A 16409-nucleotide genomic window follows, 5' to 3' on the forward strand; every position below is an offset into this window, starting at 1 on the left:
TCTCATACGGTACAGCACCCACATTTGTCTCCTTTCTTGCTGATGGCATACAATCCACATTTGCCTCTTCCTAAAGCTGAAGCCCTATACCTTTCTCATCCTCTTACTCTTATGCTGATACCTTTTTCCTGTTTTGAACTAAGTACTGTGGTTGCCGTGTTAGTCCACTTGGATTACGAGTTGGTGTGAGCTGCCTTTTTACTGCACCAACATAATACAGTTGTGACTAACTTGCAAGAACTGTGACCCCTCTTGCAGGCCGATTCAGTAAAGTCCGCGGGAGAGCGGATGAACGTCCGCACTCCCGGCGTGCGCACCGGCCACTCGCCGGTGCGCGCGATTCAGTATTTAAATTAGGTGGCGCGGTAGAAACGGGCAAAAGGAGGCGCTAGGGACACTAGCGCGTCCATAGCGCCTCCTTTTAGCCCGGAGCGGCGGTTGTCAGCGGGTTTGACAGCCGACGCTCAATTTTGCCGGCATCGGTTCTCGAGCCCGCTGACAGCCACGGGCTCAGAAACCGGACACCGGCAAAATTGAGCGTCCGATTTTCAGCCCGACAGCCGCCGGCCCAATTTAAATGTTTTTTTCTTTTTTTTTACTTTTTTTACTCTTCGGGACCTCCGACTTAATATCGCCATGATATTAAGCCGGAGGGTCCACAGAAAAGCAGTAAAAACTGCTTTTCTGTGCACTTTCCCGGTGCCGGCAGAAACTAGTGCCTACCTTTGGGTAGACGCTAATTTCTTAAAGTAAAATGTGCGGCTTGGCTGCACATTTTACTTTCTGTATCGCGCGGGCATACCTAATAGGGCTATCAACATGCATTTGCATGTTGAGGGCGCTATTAGGTGCCGCGGGTTGGACGCGCGTTTTCCGCCCCTTACTGAATAAGGGGTAAGGGAAAACGTGCGTCCAAGGGCAGGTTAACAGTGCGCTCTGTCGGAGCGCACTGTACTGTATCGGCCTGTTGGTTAGGTCAGTGCAGAATGAGCTAAGGTTGATGCTCCCTGAATAGACAAGTAAAGATTAATCTTGTGACCTTGTGAGGTAAGTAGACATAGTCCGGGCAAAGAATTAAAAGGGGAAGTGTGGTTTTAAGGCGGAGACAAGTCTGGCAAACAGAAGGTGAGGATTGGAAGCAAAGTAGTTTATCAGATGACATACTAATCTTGAAGCAGGGGTAGTCCAGGCAAAGACTGGTGTATTCTCACAGCATCTTCTTGTGGACAAAGGTATAAAGTGAGATAGTTTCTTTCTGCTACAATCACTAAAATATTTATCAGTGCTATAGGGAGATTATGGTTGCTGACCATTTCTGGGATAACTAACTAAATACACTCACTTATCTATCTGTTTGGTTATATGAAGCCATTGTTATTTGAGGCCAGCATGGCCTAGGCTACAACCCAAGAATGACAACATTTAGCAAAATGAATTCAGCCCGTTCTTAAATTAGTTACATTCTGCATAGGGACATCTCATACTTCTATATATGAATAAGTTATGCCACCTTGTGGTAGTGAACAAGAGTCACACCATGGCCAAAAAACATAATGTTCCTTATTCAGAGGCATTTATTAATTATTCGAGGTTTTGATTCAAATAGAGACTACATTTTAGTTTTACTAGCTATCTCAGCTGCATTCGATACTATTGATCATTCAATATTGTTAACAGGTCTTCAATCAATTGGCATTTCTGGACCAGTTCTCAATTGGTTTAAGTCATTTTTATCTAATCGTCCTCAACAAATAAACATAGACACACATCATTCCGTTTGGTACACTATTCCATCTGGTGCTCCCCAAGGTTCATCACTGTCAGCTATTTTATTTCACATTTACCTCCTCCCTCTGTCACCTTTTGGCAGGTCTAGGCGTAGATTTTAAAATCTAGTCTACCCCAATGCCATCCAATTCTTTGTCCTCTACAGTATCTCCTGGTCATATAGGCTCTCCTTTGTGAAACATTGCATCAACGCTGTTAATATTTGGCTAGCCCAAACCATTTGAAACTTAATTCCTCAAAAACTGAGATATTACACTTGTCCACTATCCCACAATCCTCATGTCGACCTTCTATTTATTTATTTTTATTTATTTAAGGTTTTTATATACCGGCAATCATGAAAACATATCTTGCTGGTTTACATAAAACGGGAGTGCAGTATATACATCAAACTAGAACTGTGGTGACCGAAGGTGCAGTTACATTTAACAAGGGTAGCAAAACTTGGAGAAAAGAGGAAGATAGAGGAAAGAATAGAAATGGTTAAACAATATACAAATTAAACACTATATACAAAAGGCATGGTTAAGGGCTGAATGTTTTGAGGAGTCAATAGAATGTGTCATTAGATTGTGTCCGGGAAAGCTTGCTTGAATAACCAAGTCTTAAGTCTTTTTCTAAAAGTTTGGAGGCAGGGCTCCAGTCTGAGATCTGTAGGAATGGATTTCCACAGGAGGGGGCCAGCTATGGAGGTGGCACGATCTCTTAGGGTAATATGTCTGGTCGTTTTTGCGGGGGGTACTTGGAGGGAGCCTCTGTAAGCATCTCTGGTAGGTCTTGTCGAGTTGTATACTTGGAGAGGGATTTGTAGATCGAGGGTGGTGAGTTGATGTATAGTTTTGTAAATGACAGATATGGCTTTGTACATGATACGGAAGTGTACAGGTAACCAATGAAGCTCTTTCAGGATGGGAGATATGTGGACTCTTTTCCTTGCGCCTGTCAGTAGTCGGGCTGCTGAATTTTGAACCATCTGTAGTGGTTTGGAGTAGGATGAAGGCAGACCTAGCAATAGAGAATTGCAATAGTCTAATTTCGAAAAAATGACTGCTTGTATGATCGTTCTGAAGTCTTGAGCATGGAAAAGAGGTCTTATCCTTTTCAGGACCTGGAGTTTATAGAAGCAGTCTTTGGTTGTTTTGTTGATGTGTGCCTTGAAGTTTAGCCGGTTGTCTATTATCACTCCTAAGTCTCTAACTTGTGTGGTAGGAAGATTGGTAGGAAGAGTAATGTTAGAGATGTTGTTCTCAGGAGAGATGAATAGGATTTCTGTCTTGGAGGAATTTAAGATGAGGTGTAGGCTGTTGAGTAGTTGTTCTATTCACCTTCATCTTGATAATTATACTATTCTCATCATAATGAAAGCTCATAACCTTGGAGTAACTCTTGACTCGGCCTTATCCAGGACTCACAACATTTCTGCTTTGGTAAAAACATCATTTTTCAAGATTCATCTATTAAAGCACCTTAAGCCATTATTATATCATCACAATTTCCGAACAGTACTACAATCCCTTATTCTTACAGGACTTGATTACCGTAATGCTCTATATCTGGGATTTCCATTTACTACTATTCATCCTCTACAACTGATCCAAAATGCATCTGCACGTATTTTGGTAGACGCAAAACATGACAATCACATAACTCCTGCTCTCTATTATTTACATTGGCTCTCCATTCCCTATCACATTCAATACAAAATCTTATGATTATTCACAATCTCCTTTACAAGAAATCAATTTGGTTATGTTAAAGCTTACACATTTATCAACCGAATCGTCATATCCATTCCCTAAACAAAAGTCTCCTTGAAGTACATTCTGCAAAACTAGCCAAGTAGATCTTACAATAAAGCGTGCTTTCTCAGTTGCAGGTCCTGCATTTCCTCGACTCTCTAGGGCTCCTGTCCAACAAAGAATTTAAGAAGAATCTGAAAACCTATTTGTGCAGCTTGGCATTTCATCAGTTAGCCCCCGTTTGAGCCCCCTCCTTCCTCTGCTTTGATGCAAGCATATGCAACCCTTCCTTTATTTTGTAATGTATTATTTTATGTTTTATGCTGTACTGACTATTTGTTATGCCTTAGATATTATTTTATTATGCATGTTTCATTGGAAACCGTTTCGATCTATGTCTCTACAAACATTTTAAATAAATAAATATTTTATTTAGGTCACACCTTTTCATTGATAGCTCAAGGAAAGTTACATTTAGGTAAAGTATTTTCCCTGTCTACAGAAGGCTTACAATCCTAAGGGCCTAGTTTATTAAGATTTTTCTCCCCTTTTGGGTCTATGGGAAAAGAGCTTAGCAAATGAGGCCCTGTGTTTGTACTAGAGGCACTAGAGGGAAAGTGACTTGCTAAGGTCACAAGGAACATCAGCAAGATTTGAACCCTGGCATCCTACTCGTTCGCAGCCCGCTGCTCCAACTACTAGGCTCCTCCTCGAGATAGCCAGCTAAATATCGACTTTTGAATATTTCCGCCACTTATCCAGCTAAATTCAGACAGATAATCTAGGGGCATTCTAGGGCGGAGTTAACTTATCCGGCTAACTCTGGTCATGCTGTGGAGGTAGCTGGCTGAAGTTATTTGGCTATCTTTAAGAAAGTCGGGAATATTTAGGGACTTTCATTGTCAGTGTTTATTTTATTTTATCTAGTAATTTATCAGCATTTATTGCAATAAAGACAAAAAAAAATAGGATAAATCAGTGGAAAGATTTTCCAGGTAAATAAAAGTTGTGTTCTTATTGTAATAAAAACTAATAAAGTCCCAGAAAAAAATAAAATACAAACTGAAAACAAAGGTCTCTAGGTATATTCAGGGGTGCAGATGCGCCGCTGAACATCCCGCCAAAGATAGCAAGGCAACTTTATCTGCCTTGCTATCTTAATCTTTATCTGCCTTGCTGCCTTAACCTTGCCTGTAGCTGAATATGATCCTCACAGTTTCAGGAGTTTAGGAGCCACAAAACCTTAAGCCAGGACTTCATTGCTTTTAGAAAATTGTATTTTTTTTTCCTTTTATTTTTCAGTAAACAATGACAGATGTATTCTTAATTACTTTCTGGGTATTTCTAATAAGTTTGCCTTCACTCATCTCAGGTAAGTCACGTAAGTTTTTACCATGACTTTCCAAACATGTTTAATTATTTTAGTTACTGTTTTTTTCTACAAGAAAATATCTGTCTGTGTATAAGGTACACAATGGTTCAACATGAGCGAAGGAATTTAATTTTTATGAGTGTGAAAATGACATCAGAGCATACGGATGTGTACATCTCTGTGATCACATTGGAATTCTGTTACATAGTATACTATGATACAATCCTATATTTAGTTCCTTGTCCTTATTATGACAAGAGCGAGGTTATCAGCTTGTGGCCTGGTTTTGGCCTCTGTTGGAAACAGGATGCTGGGCTTGATGGACCCTTGGTCTGACCCAGCATGGCATTTTCTTATGTTCTTATGTTCCCCCATGACACTGAACTCATGTCCTGCTACATTTTAAATTATGACCTTAAAACCATAGGAATATGATGACAGAAAAAGATACTGTTTTTGTCTCCACCACTTCCACTGGCATCACCTCCAAGGGCACACACAAGAATTTGTTTCTCGGGGCTATCATCCTTTGCCACAGGTCCCCTCCAAGTTTGTTACCTCAGGGGTGAGTCCTTTCTAGGGGGAAAGCGGGTGCTTGTGGCTCAGGCAGTGACTCCCTTTCTTGTGTGCGGCTGTGCAGTGTGGTACTGGTGCTGGAAAGGACAAAGACCACAGGGCACAGGTCTGGGTGTTCAACATTTACTGATTTCTTTAAAAGGTAAGCATGTGAGATAAACGGATGTATAGTGGAGTGTCCTTTGGTAAATGCTAGTGCCTCAGGTTCCTGGGGATTCCCAACACTCTAGAAGGAGAGCTACGTGGTCCCCTACTCTGGGGGGATCCTATCTTGTGAGTGGGAATCCCCTTAAAGGTGTCACAATCCTACTTGAGTCCAGATGTCTTCACAGTGGTTCCCAGCCTGAGCCAGTGTCCCAAGGGGGAAGACCCTAGTAGGGTCATCTCTGCTGCTCTTTTGTTTCTGTATATGATTTGTTGAGTCTTTCTGCAGGAAAGGGTCTTTCTATTGGGAGTGAGGCATAGTCCTCAAGCTCCAAACTGAGAGGAGAGGTGACAAGAACCCCTCCTCTACCAAAAATAGGAAAAAGTTCACTATATGACCAAATATCTTCTGGGGGCTACCATCTCTGCCGCTCCTCTGTGATTCTTGTAGAATACCATCAGGTCTAAGTGACCTGGCCTCTGGATCCAGGAGGGAAATCTTTACCCAGAGCCCAAGCTGCCACCCAGGCAAAATAATCCTTAACGTAGTCAAAATCCTATTAGTCTTTTGCTTTACCTATATTGGCACCCAGTCTGGCAGGGAGTGCACAGGAGGTTTATCCCAAAAGTATACTGGGTGAGGCTGTAGGCCCTATCAAGAAGAAATCTGCTCCACTAGGGCTCCTTACTTCTCAAGCTCTGAACTCAACTCCCTCTGAATCTAGTCCTAGTCCCTAATTAAAAGCAGGGTCCATCCATTCAGTTGTAAAATGGTAGTTATTTATAGGGACTAGGTGATATCTAGTGGCCAACTTGTAGGGGTGCCACATATACATATTTTGATATTTAAGTCTCTCCCCATATGCTTTATAGTAAAGACTACTGACCATTTTAGCAGCAGCCTTCTGGACCAACTCCATCCTCTTTATATCATTTTCAAAGTGCAGTCTCCAAAGTTGTACATAGTATTCCAAGTGAGGTCTCACTAGGAACCTATACAGGGAAAATATCACCACCTTTTTCTGCTGACCATTCCCCTCCCTATGCAGCCAAGCATGTTTCTGGCATTTGCTGTTGCTTTATCTACCTGTTTAGCAACCTTAAGATCATCAGATCTCCCATTCTTCCTTTGTGCTTAGAATTTCATCTCCAATACTGTAACTTTCCCTTGGGTTTTTGCATCCTAAGCGCATTACATTGCATTTTTTAACATTAAATCTTAGCTGCCAGAACTTAGACCATTTCTTGAGCTTCGCTAGATCCCTCCTCATGTTTTCCACTCCTTCCTGGATGTCCACCCTGTTACAGATTTTGGTATCATCAGCAAAAAGACAAACCTTACCCTATAACCCTTCCATTATGTTGCTCACAAAAATGTTGAAAAGAATCGGTCCAAGGACTAGTTCCTGAGGCAAACCGTTTACCACTGGTAACAATCCCCTCCTCAGAGAAAACTCCATTTACCACTACTCTTTGTCACCTCCCACTCAGCCAGTTTCTAACCCAGTCAGTCACTCTAAGATATATACCAAGGGTGCACAAATTATTTATGTCTTCTATGCAGAACCGTGTCACAAGGCTTTGCTGAAATCCAAGTGCACTATTGCTAGCTCTCTCCCTTGATCCAACTCTCTGGTCACCCAATCAAAGAAATTGAGCAGATTCATCTGACACGATTTACGTCTGATAAAACCATTCTGCTTCAGATCTTGCAATCCATTGGATTCCGAAAATTGCACTATCCTCTGTTTTAGCAGCGATTCTATTAGTTTGCTCACCACAGAGGTCAAACTAATTGGCCTGTAGTTCCCATCTTCTCCTTTAGGGATGTGAATCGGGCTTCGGACGATTGAAAATATCGTCGATATTTTCAAAATCGTCAGAAATCGGGGGCTCTCCCAAAACAATAGGAAAACCCCATGATATTGATCGTGGGGGTTCCCTTTTTGTTTTGGGGGAGGGCGGGAAAAACGGCACACAAAAGTAACCCCTAAACCCACCCGACCCCCCCCCCCCCCCCCCAAAAACCTTTTTACAGGTACCTGGTGGTCCAGTGGGGGTCCCGGGAGTGATCTCCCATGATCTTCCGCTCCGGTCCGTCCTCTGGTTCCCGGGCCGTCGGCTGCCACTAATCAAAATGGCGCCGATGGCCCTTTGCCCTTACCATGTGACAGGGTATCTGTGCCATTGGCTGGATCCTGTCACATGGTAGGAGCACTGAATGGCCAGCGCCATCTTGTGCTCCTACCATGTGACAGGGACTGACCAATGGCACTGGTAGCCCCTGTGACATAGTAAAGGCAAAGGCTATCGGCGCCATTTTGATTACTGGCAGCCGATGGCCCGAGTGCAGGAGATCGCTCCCAGACCCCCGCTGGACCACCAGGGGCTTTTGGCAAGTCTTGGGGGACCCTCCTGACCCCCACAAAACTTGCCAAAAGTCCAGCGGGGGTCCAGGAGCGACCTCCTGCACTCGGACCGTCGGCTGCCAGTATTCAAAATGGCGCCGATAGCCTTTGCCCTTACTATGTCACAGGGGCTACCAGTGCCATTGGTCATCCCCGTCACATGGTAGGAGCACAAGATGGTGCCGGCCATCCAGTGCTCCTACCATGTGACAGGATCCGGCCAATGGCACGGATACCATGTCACATAGTAAGGGCAAAGGGCCATCGGCGCCATTTTGATTAGTGGCAGCCGACGGCACGGGAGCCGGAGGACGGCCCGGAACGGGAGATCATGGGAGATCGCTCCTGGGACCCCCACGGGACCATCCGGGACCCCCACTGGACTACCAGGTACCTGGACCACCAGGTACCTGTAAAATGTTTTTTGGGGGGGTCAGGAGGGTGGGGGAAGCTGCCGGCGTAACTTTGTGCGCGTCGCTGGCAGCCCCGCTCCGGCCAGGGGCTGGTCCGGAGGCCTCGACCATGCCCCCGGCCGGCGCCACGCCCCCTCCTGCCCCTTTTCGAAAGCCCCGGGACTTACGCGCGCCGGCGGCCTATGCAAAAAAGGCGCGCCGGTGCGTGAGGGCCCTTTTAAAATCCGCCCCTAAGTTCCCTTAGTTCCCTCTGATGTATCCCATCCAGCCCCAGTGCCTTATCTACTTTAAATTTAGTAAGCTCCTCACCAATACATTGTTCTGAAAATCAGTTGAGGTTTACCTCACTTCCAATCTTATTTGTGTTTGTTTTATGTGGTCCTGCTCCAGGCCTTTCCACAGTGAACACTGAACAGAAATATTCGTTAAGCAATTTTGTTTCTTCCTCATCAGCCTCTACATATCCCTTCCTTTCATCTTGAGTCTCACAATGCCACTTTTGTACTTCCTTCTATTACTAACATATCTAAAAAAAAGTATTGTCCCCCCCCCCCCCATTTTACCATATGTGCTAGTTTTTCTTCTATTTTACTTTTTGCATTCATAGTTATAGTCTCTTTCCATATCCCCAGTGGATTTAACTCAAACATTTCAATATGGCCTTATCAAAAGCTATCTAGATTTAGGGGAGGGGAAGCTAGTGAATACATTTATAACTACAATATAGAGCTATACATAATCAAATGCTGAAAATAAGTTTTAAATACATTATTTTTTTATATTATCCAATTGTTATGAAGAAGATAACTTTAAGTTTTATTCTTCTTTTTTTTGGAACTTAGCACTATCCTCCTTAACTTTTTCATCAGATACATTTGAAATGAACATATTTTATGTTTAAAACTATCGGACTAAATGAACTTGATAGCATCAAAGAAGCTTTGCTACAGCCCTTTCCTGAGAGCCACGAGCCAATCCACCAATCCACCAATTTTAACTCCTTGCCCCGCCCCACTGGTTCCCATAAGCCACACCTAGGACCTATATATTCCATTATGCAAAAAAAGTAGAGAAGCATTCAAATAAAGACAACTTTGGGATCCACATTCAAAGTGTTTGTCTGCCTACCTTTGGAGATCAGAAGACCATTCCCAAGGTTAAATATTTTTCCCCTGCTCCTTAGGTAAATCTCATCTGCATAAATTGTTGCCTGGAGAAAATGTATCCAGGCAGCGCTGATATTCAGTGCTGTCCAAAGCTATCCAGGTAACTCTGTCCAAATAAATTGCCGTTATCCAAACTTTAGATCAGTTATTAAGCCTGTGCAGCTTTGGGCTGAATATCCAAATCAAAGGTGGTACCTCCTTATTTATCATAAGAGCAACTTCCATGGTGACAGTCCTCCTTCAATTTTTCACAATCTGCTTGTGATTTAACTACTCGGAATAATGTTGTATCATCCGCAAATCTGATTACCTCACTCATCGTATTTCTTTCCAGATCATTTATAAATATATTGAAAAGCACGGGTCCTCGTACAGATCCCTGAGGCACTCCATGGTTTGCACTTTTTCACTGAGAAAATTGTCCATTTAATCTTACTCTCTGTTTCCTGTCTTTTAACCAGTTTATAATCCATAAAAGGACTTTGCCACCTATCCCATGACGTTTTACTTTTCTTAGAAGTCTCTCATGAGGAAAAAACCTTCTCCAGAACGGGTATTTCCCCAAATCCTCTTCAGTAAACACCAAAGAAATCGTTTAATCTTTCCATGATGGCCTTATCTTTCTAAGTGCCCCTTTAACCCCTCAATCATCTAACAGTCCAACTGACTCCTTCGCAGACTTTCTACTTCAGATATATTTAATAAAGTTTTTACTCTGAATTTATGCTCTATGGCCAACTTTTCAAATTCTCTCTTAGCCTATCTTATCAATGTCTTACATTTAACTTGCCAATAGTGATGCTTTATCCTATTTTCTTCTGTTGGATAATTCTTCCAACAGAACCAGGGGTCACGAGTTGAAGCTCCAAGGAGGAATACTCAGAACCAATGTCAGGAAGTATTTCTTCATGGAGAGGGTGGTGAATGCCTGGAATGCCCTTCCGGAGGAAGTGGTGAAGACCAGAACTGTGAAGGACTTCAAAGGGGTGCGGGATAAACACTGTGGATCCATCAAGTCTAGAGGACGTGAATGAAGAGTGGGTGGCTCACGGGAATGACGGCTACTGCCTGGAGATTATACCCTTATTCAATAAACATACACACGGTTAATGTGGCTCCAACATTGCTCTAAGCTTCAACGGCAAGAGGAAGTATGGAAAAAAAGGATTTGCATTCACAAAAAGCAGGGAGTAGCTTGCTTGTTACGGTGGTTACTACCCCAAATTAAATAAGCCAGATATTTTACTTTCAATGCATATCCAGCATAGCTCTCTGCTTCAACGGCAGGGGAGAAAGTCTGATAGTTCACACAAATCCAACATAGCTCTCTGCTTCAACGGCAGGACAGAATGTCTGATACTTCACTTTCAACGCACATCCAGCATAGCTCTCTGCTTCAACGGCAGGGGGAACGTAGAAAGGTGGATCTATATACAGACAATAACCAACAAGAACTGAGTTACATAGTCTGGGTAAACAAAGGCATGGGTGTAGCTTGCTTATTGCGGCGGTTACTACCCCTAACTATCATAGATATTCACTTGGATGCAGTTCCATCACTGCTCTCTATATTAATGGTGTGGGTGGAAGGGAAATAGAACCAAAAGGTTACTAAGAGCCAAGAGTAACAGAAGTATGAGAGAAATAAAAAAAAAAAAAAGTGCATAGCTTGCTGGGCAGACTGGATGGGCCGTTTGGTCTTCTTCTGCCGTCATTTCTATGTTTCCAATTTTGAAGACTTGGTCTGGATTGGCCACTATTGGAAACAGGATGCTGGGCTGGGCTTGATGGACCCTTGGTCTGACCCAGTATGGTGATGTCGGCAGAGCTCTGATATATAAGCCTGGGCTCCGCTCTCTCAAATCGCCTTTGCAACAGGTCCCCTCTCCAGTCAAGTGCTCGTTGCTTCTCCTGTTCCTGGTTCCTGATCCTGACTGCCTTCGTTCCTGTTTCCTTGTTCCTGAGTTCCTGTTCCTTCGTCTCTCCTTCGGATTGCTAACCTGGTTTGACCTCTGCATTGCCTGACTACTCCATTGCCTCTCTCCAGCCCCGGACCTCTGCATCGCCTGACTACTCCGTTGCCTTTCTCCAGCCCCGAACCTCTGCATTGCCTGACTACTCCGTTGCTTCTCTCCAGCCCCGGACCTCTGCATTGCCTGACTACTCCATTGCCTCTCTCCAGCCCCGGACCTCTGCATCACCTGACTACTCCATTGCCTCTCTCCAGCCCTGGACCTCTGCATTGCCTGACTACTCCATTGCCTCTCGCTAACCCTGGACCTCTGCATCACCTGACTACGCCATTGCTTCTCTCCAGAACTGGACTTCTGCTTCGTCTGACTATCCTTTGACTCTCTCCTCATCCAGACCTCAGCCTTGCTTGCCACTGCTTCCAGTGCCGCCAGCCCTGAAAGACGCCTCTTCAGCCATCTTAGAAAATGGAGCGGGCCATCCATTGCTCCTTCCATGTGACAGAGGCCGACCAGTGGCACTGGTAGCCCCTGTCACATGGTAAGGGCAAAGAGCCACTGGCACCATTTTGTTTACTGGCTGCCAATGGCCCGAGAGCGGACCACCAAGGATTTTAGGCAAGTTTATTTGGGGGAGGGTTCCAGAGGGTGGAGTGGGGGGTTGTAAATAATTACATTTTAAGGGTTGGGTGGGTTTTTTTTTTTTTTTAAATAAAGGTGCCCCCTCCCCCCCCCGTGCTAACCCGAACAACAAATTTTCCTTGAAGTTCGGGGAAAATCCATCTCAGGATTCGGGTCCTCCGACCCATGTCGAATTGGACTATTTCTTCGAAATAGTCCAATTCGGCAAAAACGATTACACATCTCTACTTCTTAGACTTCTGGCATTAGGATACAAACATTTCAAAGTTTGTTTTTTGTTTGTATTTTCATTCTGCTTTTTAATTGATAGGGATAAATTGTAATTTTTTTTAGCTCAGGTGAGTTTCTAATTACAGACACTTGGACTACTTGTCTTATTATTGGAACCTCACTGTTGGGATGCCCTAATTCTAATGCGTCATTAGTATCCTTTGAAGATACTTTGAAGATATCTCCCTCTGAACCATGCGCTGCTGAGAGACTGTCGGCTTTCCCCTTTGTTCTAGTTTTAAAGCTGTCTATCTCCTTTTTAAAGGTTAGTGCCAGCAACCTGGTTCCACCCTGGTTAAGGTGGAGCCCATCCCTTTGGAAAAGACTCCCCATTCCCCAAAAGGTTCCCCAGTTCCTTACAAATCTGAAACCCTCTTCCTTGCACCATCATCTCATTGAGATTCCGGAGCTCTGCCTGCCTCTGGGAACCTGCGTGTGAAACAGGGAGCATTTCAGAGAATGCTACCCTGGAGGTTCTGGATTTAAGCTTTCTACCTAAGAGCCTACATTTGGCTTCCAGAACCTCCCTCCCACATTTTCCTATGTCGTTGATGCCCACATGTACCATGATAGCCGGCTCCTCCCCAACACTGTCTAAAATCCTATCTAGGTGACGCGTGAGGTCCGCCACCTTCGCACCAGGTAGGCATGTTACCAGGCGATCCTCACACCCACCAGCTTCTATCACAATATTTTGTAAGGATCTCTAAGAGTAATATAATAATAATGTGGTGCAATTCTAAATTCCTGTCTCTCATTTCATTGACACTTACTCCATATCATCCAGATGGACTAGGTCAGGTAGCAGGGAGACAAAATACAGCAACATCTTCTCTTTGATCTTCTTCTCTTTCTCCAAGGATTGCATTATAAATAGTAGTCTTTTATAATTTTCTCAACACATTAAAAATGTAATTGAGAACGTGGTTCTTCCTGATTGGATGCATATTTCAGTCCTTTTTCTCAATAAAGGTCTTCATGTACCAGTCTTATATGAATAACCAAGCTACAAGATATTGCTAGCCATGAATGGTCATGGCTATAAGCAGGGCTATTTTGTACCACACAGCAACAAATGTCCATCTGCATTATTTTTAAACAAGCCAATTAATGACTGCATTTGTCTGATAAACAGCCACAAACTATTTTAGCTTCACAACAGTTCTTGTCAATCTTCCAACATATCAGTGCCCACTGCAGTGTATTTAAAGAAATGCAGAATTCTTCAGCCCTTTTTATGATTAAACAGTCATTTTCAATATTTGTGTGACAATGCAACAATCAAACACAAGAATCAATTACTCCTTCATCACACTAACACTGCATATCTAAAATGAGACGGCATGTTATTTTTCTCCTCCTGATTCCATTATGGCATATATTCAAGTATAAAACTTCTAAAATTTTGTTTACAGTTTAGAATATTTTGCATGCAAATATCCGGAATTCATGGGGTTTTTTTTTACCATTTACCATTTTGTATTGTTTTCTTAAGAGCCGTGCCATGAATGTGAAGGGTATTTTGAGATATCTAAGGCTCTGGAAGGGCAGCCTGTTTTTATGGATTGTATGTTCTGTGACCGGTCACATGATAATGATATTGGCTACAATTTCACTTGGTACAAAAATGGCACCAGGATATGGACCTCTACGGAAAGACACTCCAGAGTTCATCAGGATGGGAAAATGATGAAGTTTTTCCCAGCAAGATTAGAGGATTCTGGATTCTATGACTGCATAGCAGGGTAAGGAAGTAAAGCAAACCTTAGAATTTGAAGGTCACTTTTTTAAAAGTGCTGATTGCTGATTACAGATTTTCAGTTCTTTCCCAGCAGTGCCACTATATTTACAATTTCTGCATTATGTAAGTCATAGAATCATGCGATGCATTTATAGCATAACATTAAAATAGGATGCCTTATGCATTACAACTACAATAATTAAAAAAAAAAGTAAATGTTTTGTGCCCTGGTGTAATATCAATATTGTATTCCTTAGAATTGTTTCTTTAGGAAGGATATTATGTCTTATCTTAAAATCAATTCTCAGCTTTTGTAAACCACTTCTCTGAAGTGAGATAATAGAGTGTTGAGTACCTGTCTATGTGTAGAACTAGTTGAAGAGCTCATCAAAAATAAACCAAAATGTGATGTAAGCCGCTCCCTGGCTCTTCCCTCATGCCTCTGTCCCTCCTGCATAACCCTACCTGGTCCCAAAGCGGCTTCTGCTCTGCCCTGTCTGACAGGGCCTGGCTTCTGTGGAAACTGCACCGCGATCACCTCTTGTCATCTCCCCACCTCTCGGGCCAGCAGGCTCTCTCCGCCGGCTTTGCCGTCCCTGCAGCAAGTGGGGGCCTGTGTTCTCTCCCAGCAATCATGGTCACAGCTTATCGTGCTGCTGTGTCTTTATCCGTGGGGCTTGCTGGCAATGTGATGGACAGGACATGGGTCATTTACCACACTGGCAACAAATTCCAGTTGCAGACACAGAGATGACATTACAGTGCATGCATAGGCCATCAACATGCATGGAGGGAGGGAGGGGCGGCACATGCAGAGTGAGTGGATGACAGGACAGGCCCATGCACTTAGGGGTCCATCAGTATGTACGGAGGCAGGAGCAGTACATTGTGTGCACACCGATATTACTGTGTGTGCATAATGACATGACGGTGTGCACACAGGCATATTAGTATGTATGGAGGCAGGGGCAGTATGTGCCCTGTGCATACTGCCCCTGCCTCTGTGCATGCACACACAATGTCACCCAAAACAAACCTCATCCACATACCGTACAACTACCTTTTATATATTGGGAAGGATGGCAGCACTACTTCTACTATTAAACATTTATATAGCACTAATACATATACGTAGCATGGTATAGACACATAGAAGAGATGGTCTTTATTGTGGAGTATGCAATCTGGTGCAGACATGCAATCAAGACAAAGTAGATTTCAGGACTTTCACTATATAGCTCAGGTCATAAATTCTGGCCCTGTGTTGCTAACAGTGGTATCTTTAAATGTTCCCTTAATTTCTCACTTAACTTCTATTATTAACCATTGGTGAATGGTTGTTTAGGGAAAAAGTCGCTCACCCTAAAAGGATTTGCAGATTTGAACCAGAGCCTGCAGTCTTGCACACAGACTGAACCAATGTGCAGGCCTGAACAACACAAAGATGGAGTTTTCAGCCATGTGATGGCCTATACAGTTCAACTGCAATTGTTCTTCTATCAGCCATCTGTCTACACCTCACAATTTGCTAGTACATCCCGGACATATGAACTGCTAAGCATGTTTATTGTGGAAACATGTATCTAGCCATGAAGCCAGCTATAAAGCAGGTATTGTTCACGAACGTCCACTGATGAACCTCATTACTAACAATGAGAATATGCATATGTTTCTGGACTCAGAAGATGTCAGATCAGCATCCCACCAATCCCGAGCTTGTAGATAGTGGTGACATCAATTTAAAGAACAATGTTGGACCCTATGGAATTGAATATGCAATGAAGTCCCAAGCAGAGCAAAAGACTCTGCTCTACAACGACTGTGGGGCTTTTCCTGGGGAACCTTTTCCTAGTTGCAAGGAACCTTTCCCCAAAACTTTATAAATGCTGTAGCTGCCCTGCCATTACTGCTGCTATTGCAGAACTTTTTCATTGTTGCAGTTCTCTACACTTATAAACTAGCAAGTTTAAGATTGATTTCCTTACTCAGAGTAGCCTGCTCCATTAATTGTGGGGTAGCTGCCTTGTCATACATGACAATTTTATCCTTGCTGGAATCTTGACAAGCCAAGTCCTTCTTTACTCCATTCCTGCTGACATACCTCACAGAGATATCTGTGAGATCTTTGGGTTCTATGTTCCCTGAGACTGTGAAGTAACCTATCATTTGCCTACTGAGGG

At 43.3% G+C, this 16409-nt stretch overlaps 1 protein-coding gene across 1 annotated transcript in view; it reads left to right on the forward strand.

Annotated features, from left to right (window-relative positions):
- LOC115092477 (interleukin-1 receptor type 1-like) overlaps positions 1-16409 on the forward strand; it is a 140201-nt gene that overhangs the window by 32925 nt on the left and 90867 nt on the right. The window contains exons 2-3 of the mRNA XM_029603319.1: positions 4830-4899; positions 13984-14233. Of these exons, the coding sequence (XP_029459179.1) occupies positions 4836-4899; positions 13984-14233 (314 nt within the window). The 5' untranslated portion in view covers positions 4830-4835. The remainder of the gene's footprint in view (positions 1-4829; positions 4900-13983; positions 14234-16409) is intronic.

Source organism: Rhinatrema bivittatum, chromosome 5 (genome assembly GCF_901001135.1).
Source record: "Rhinatrema bivittatum chromosome 5, aRhiBiv1.1, whole genome shotgun sequence".
In the NCBI taxonomy this organism is placed as follows: Eukaryota; Metazoa; Chordata; class Amphibia; order Gymnophiona; family Rhinatrematidae; genus Rhinatrema; species Rhinatrema bivittatum.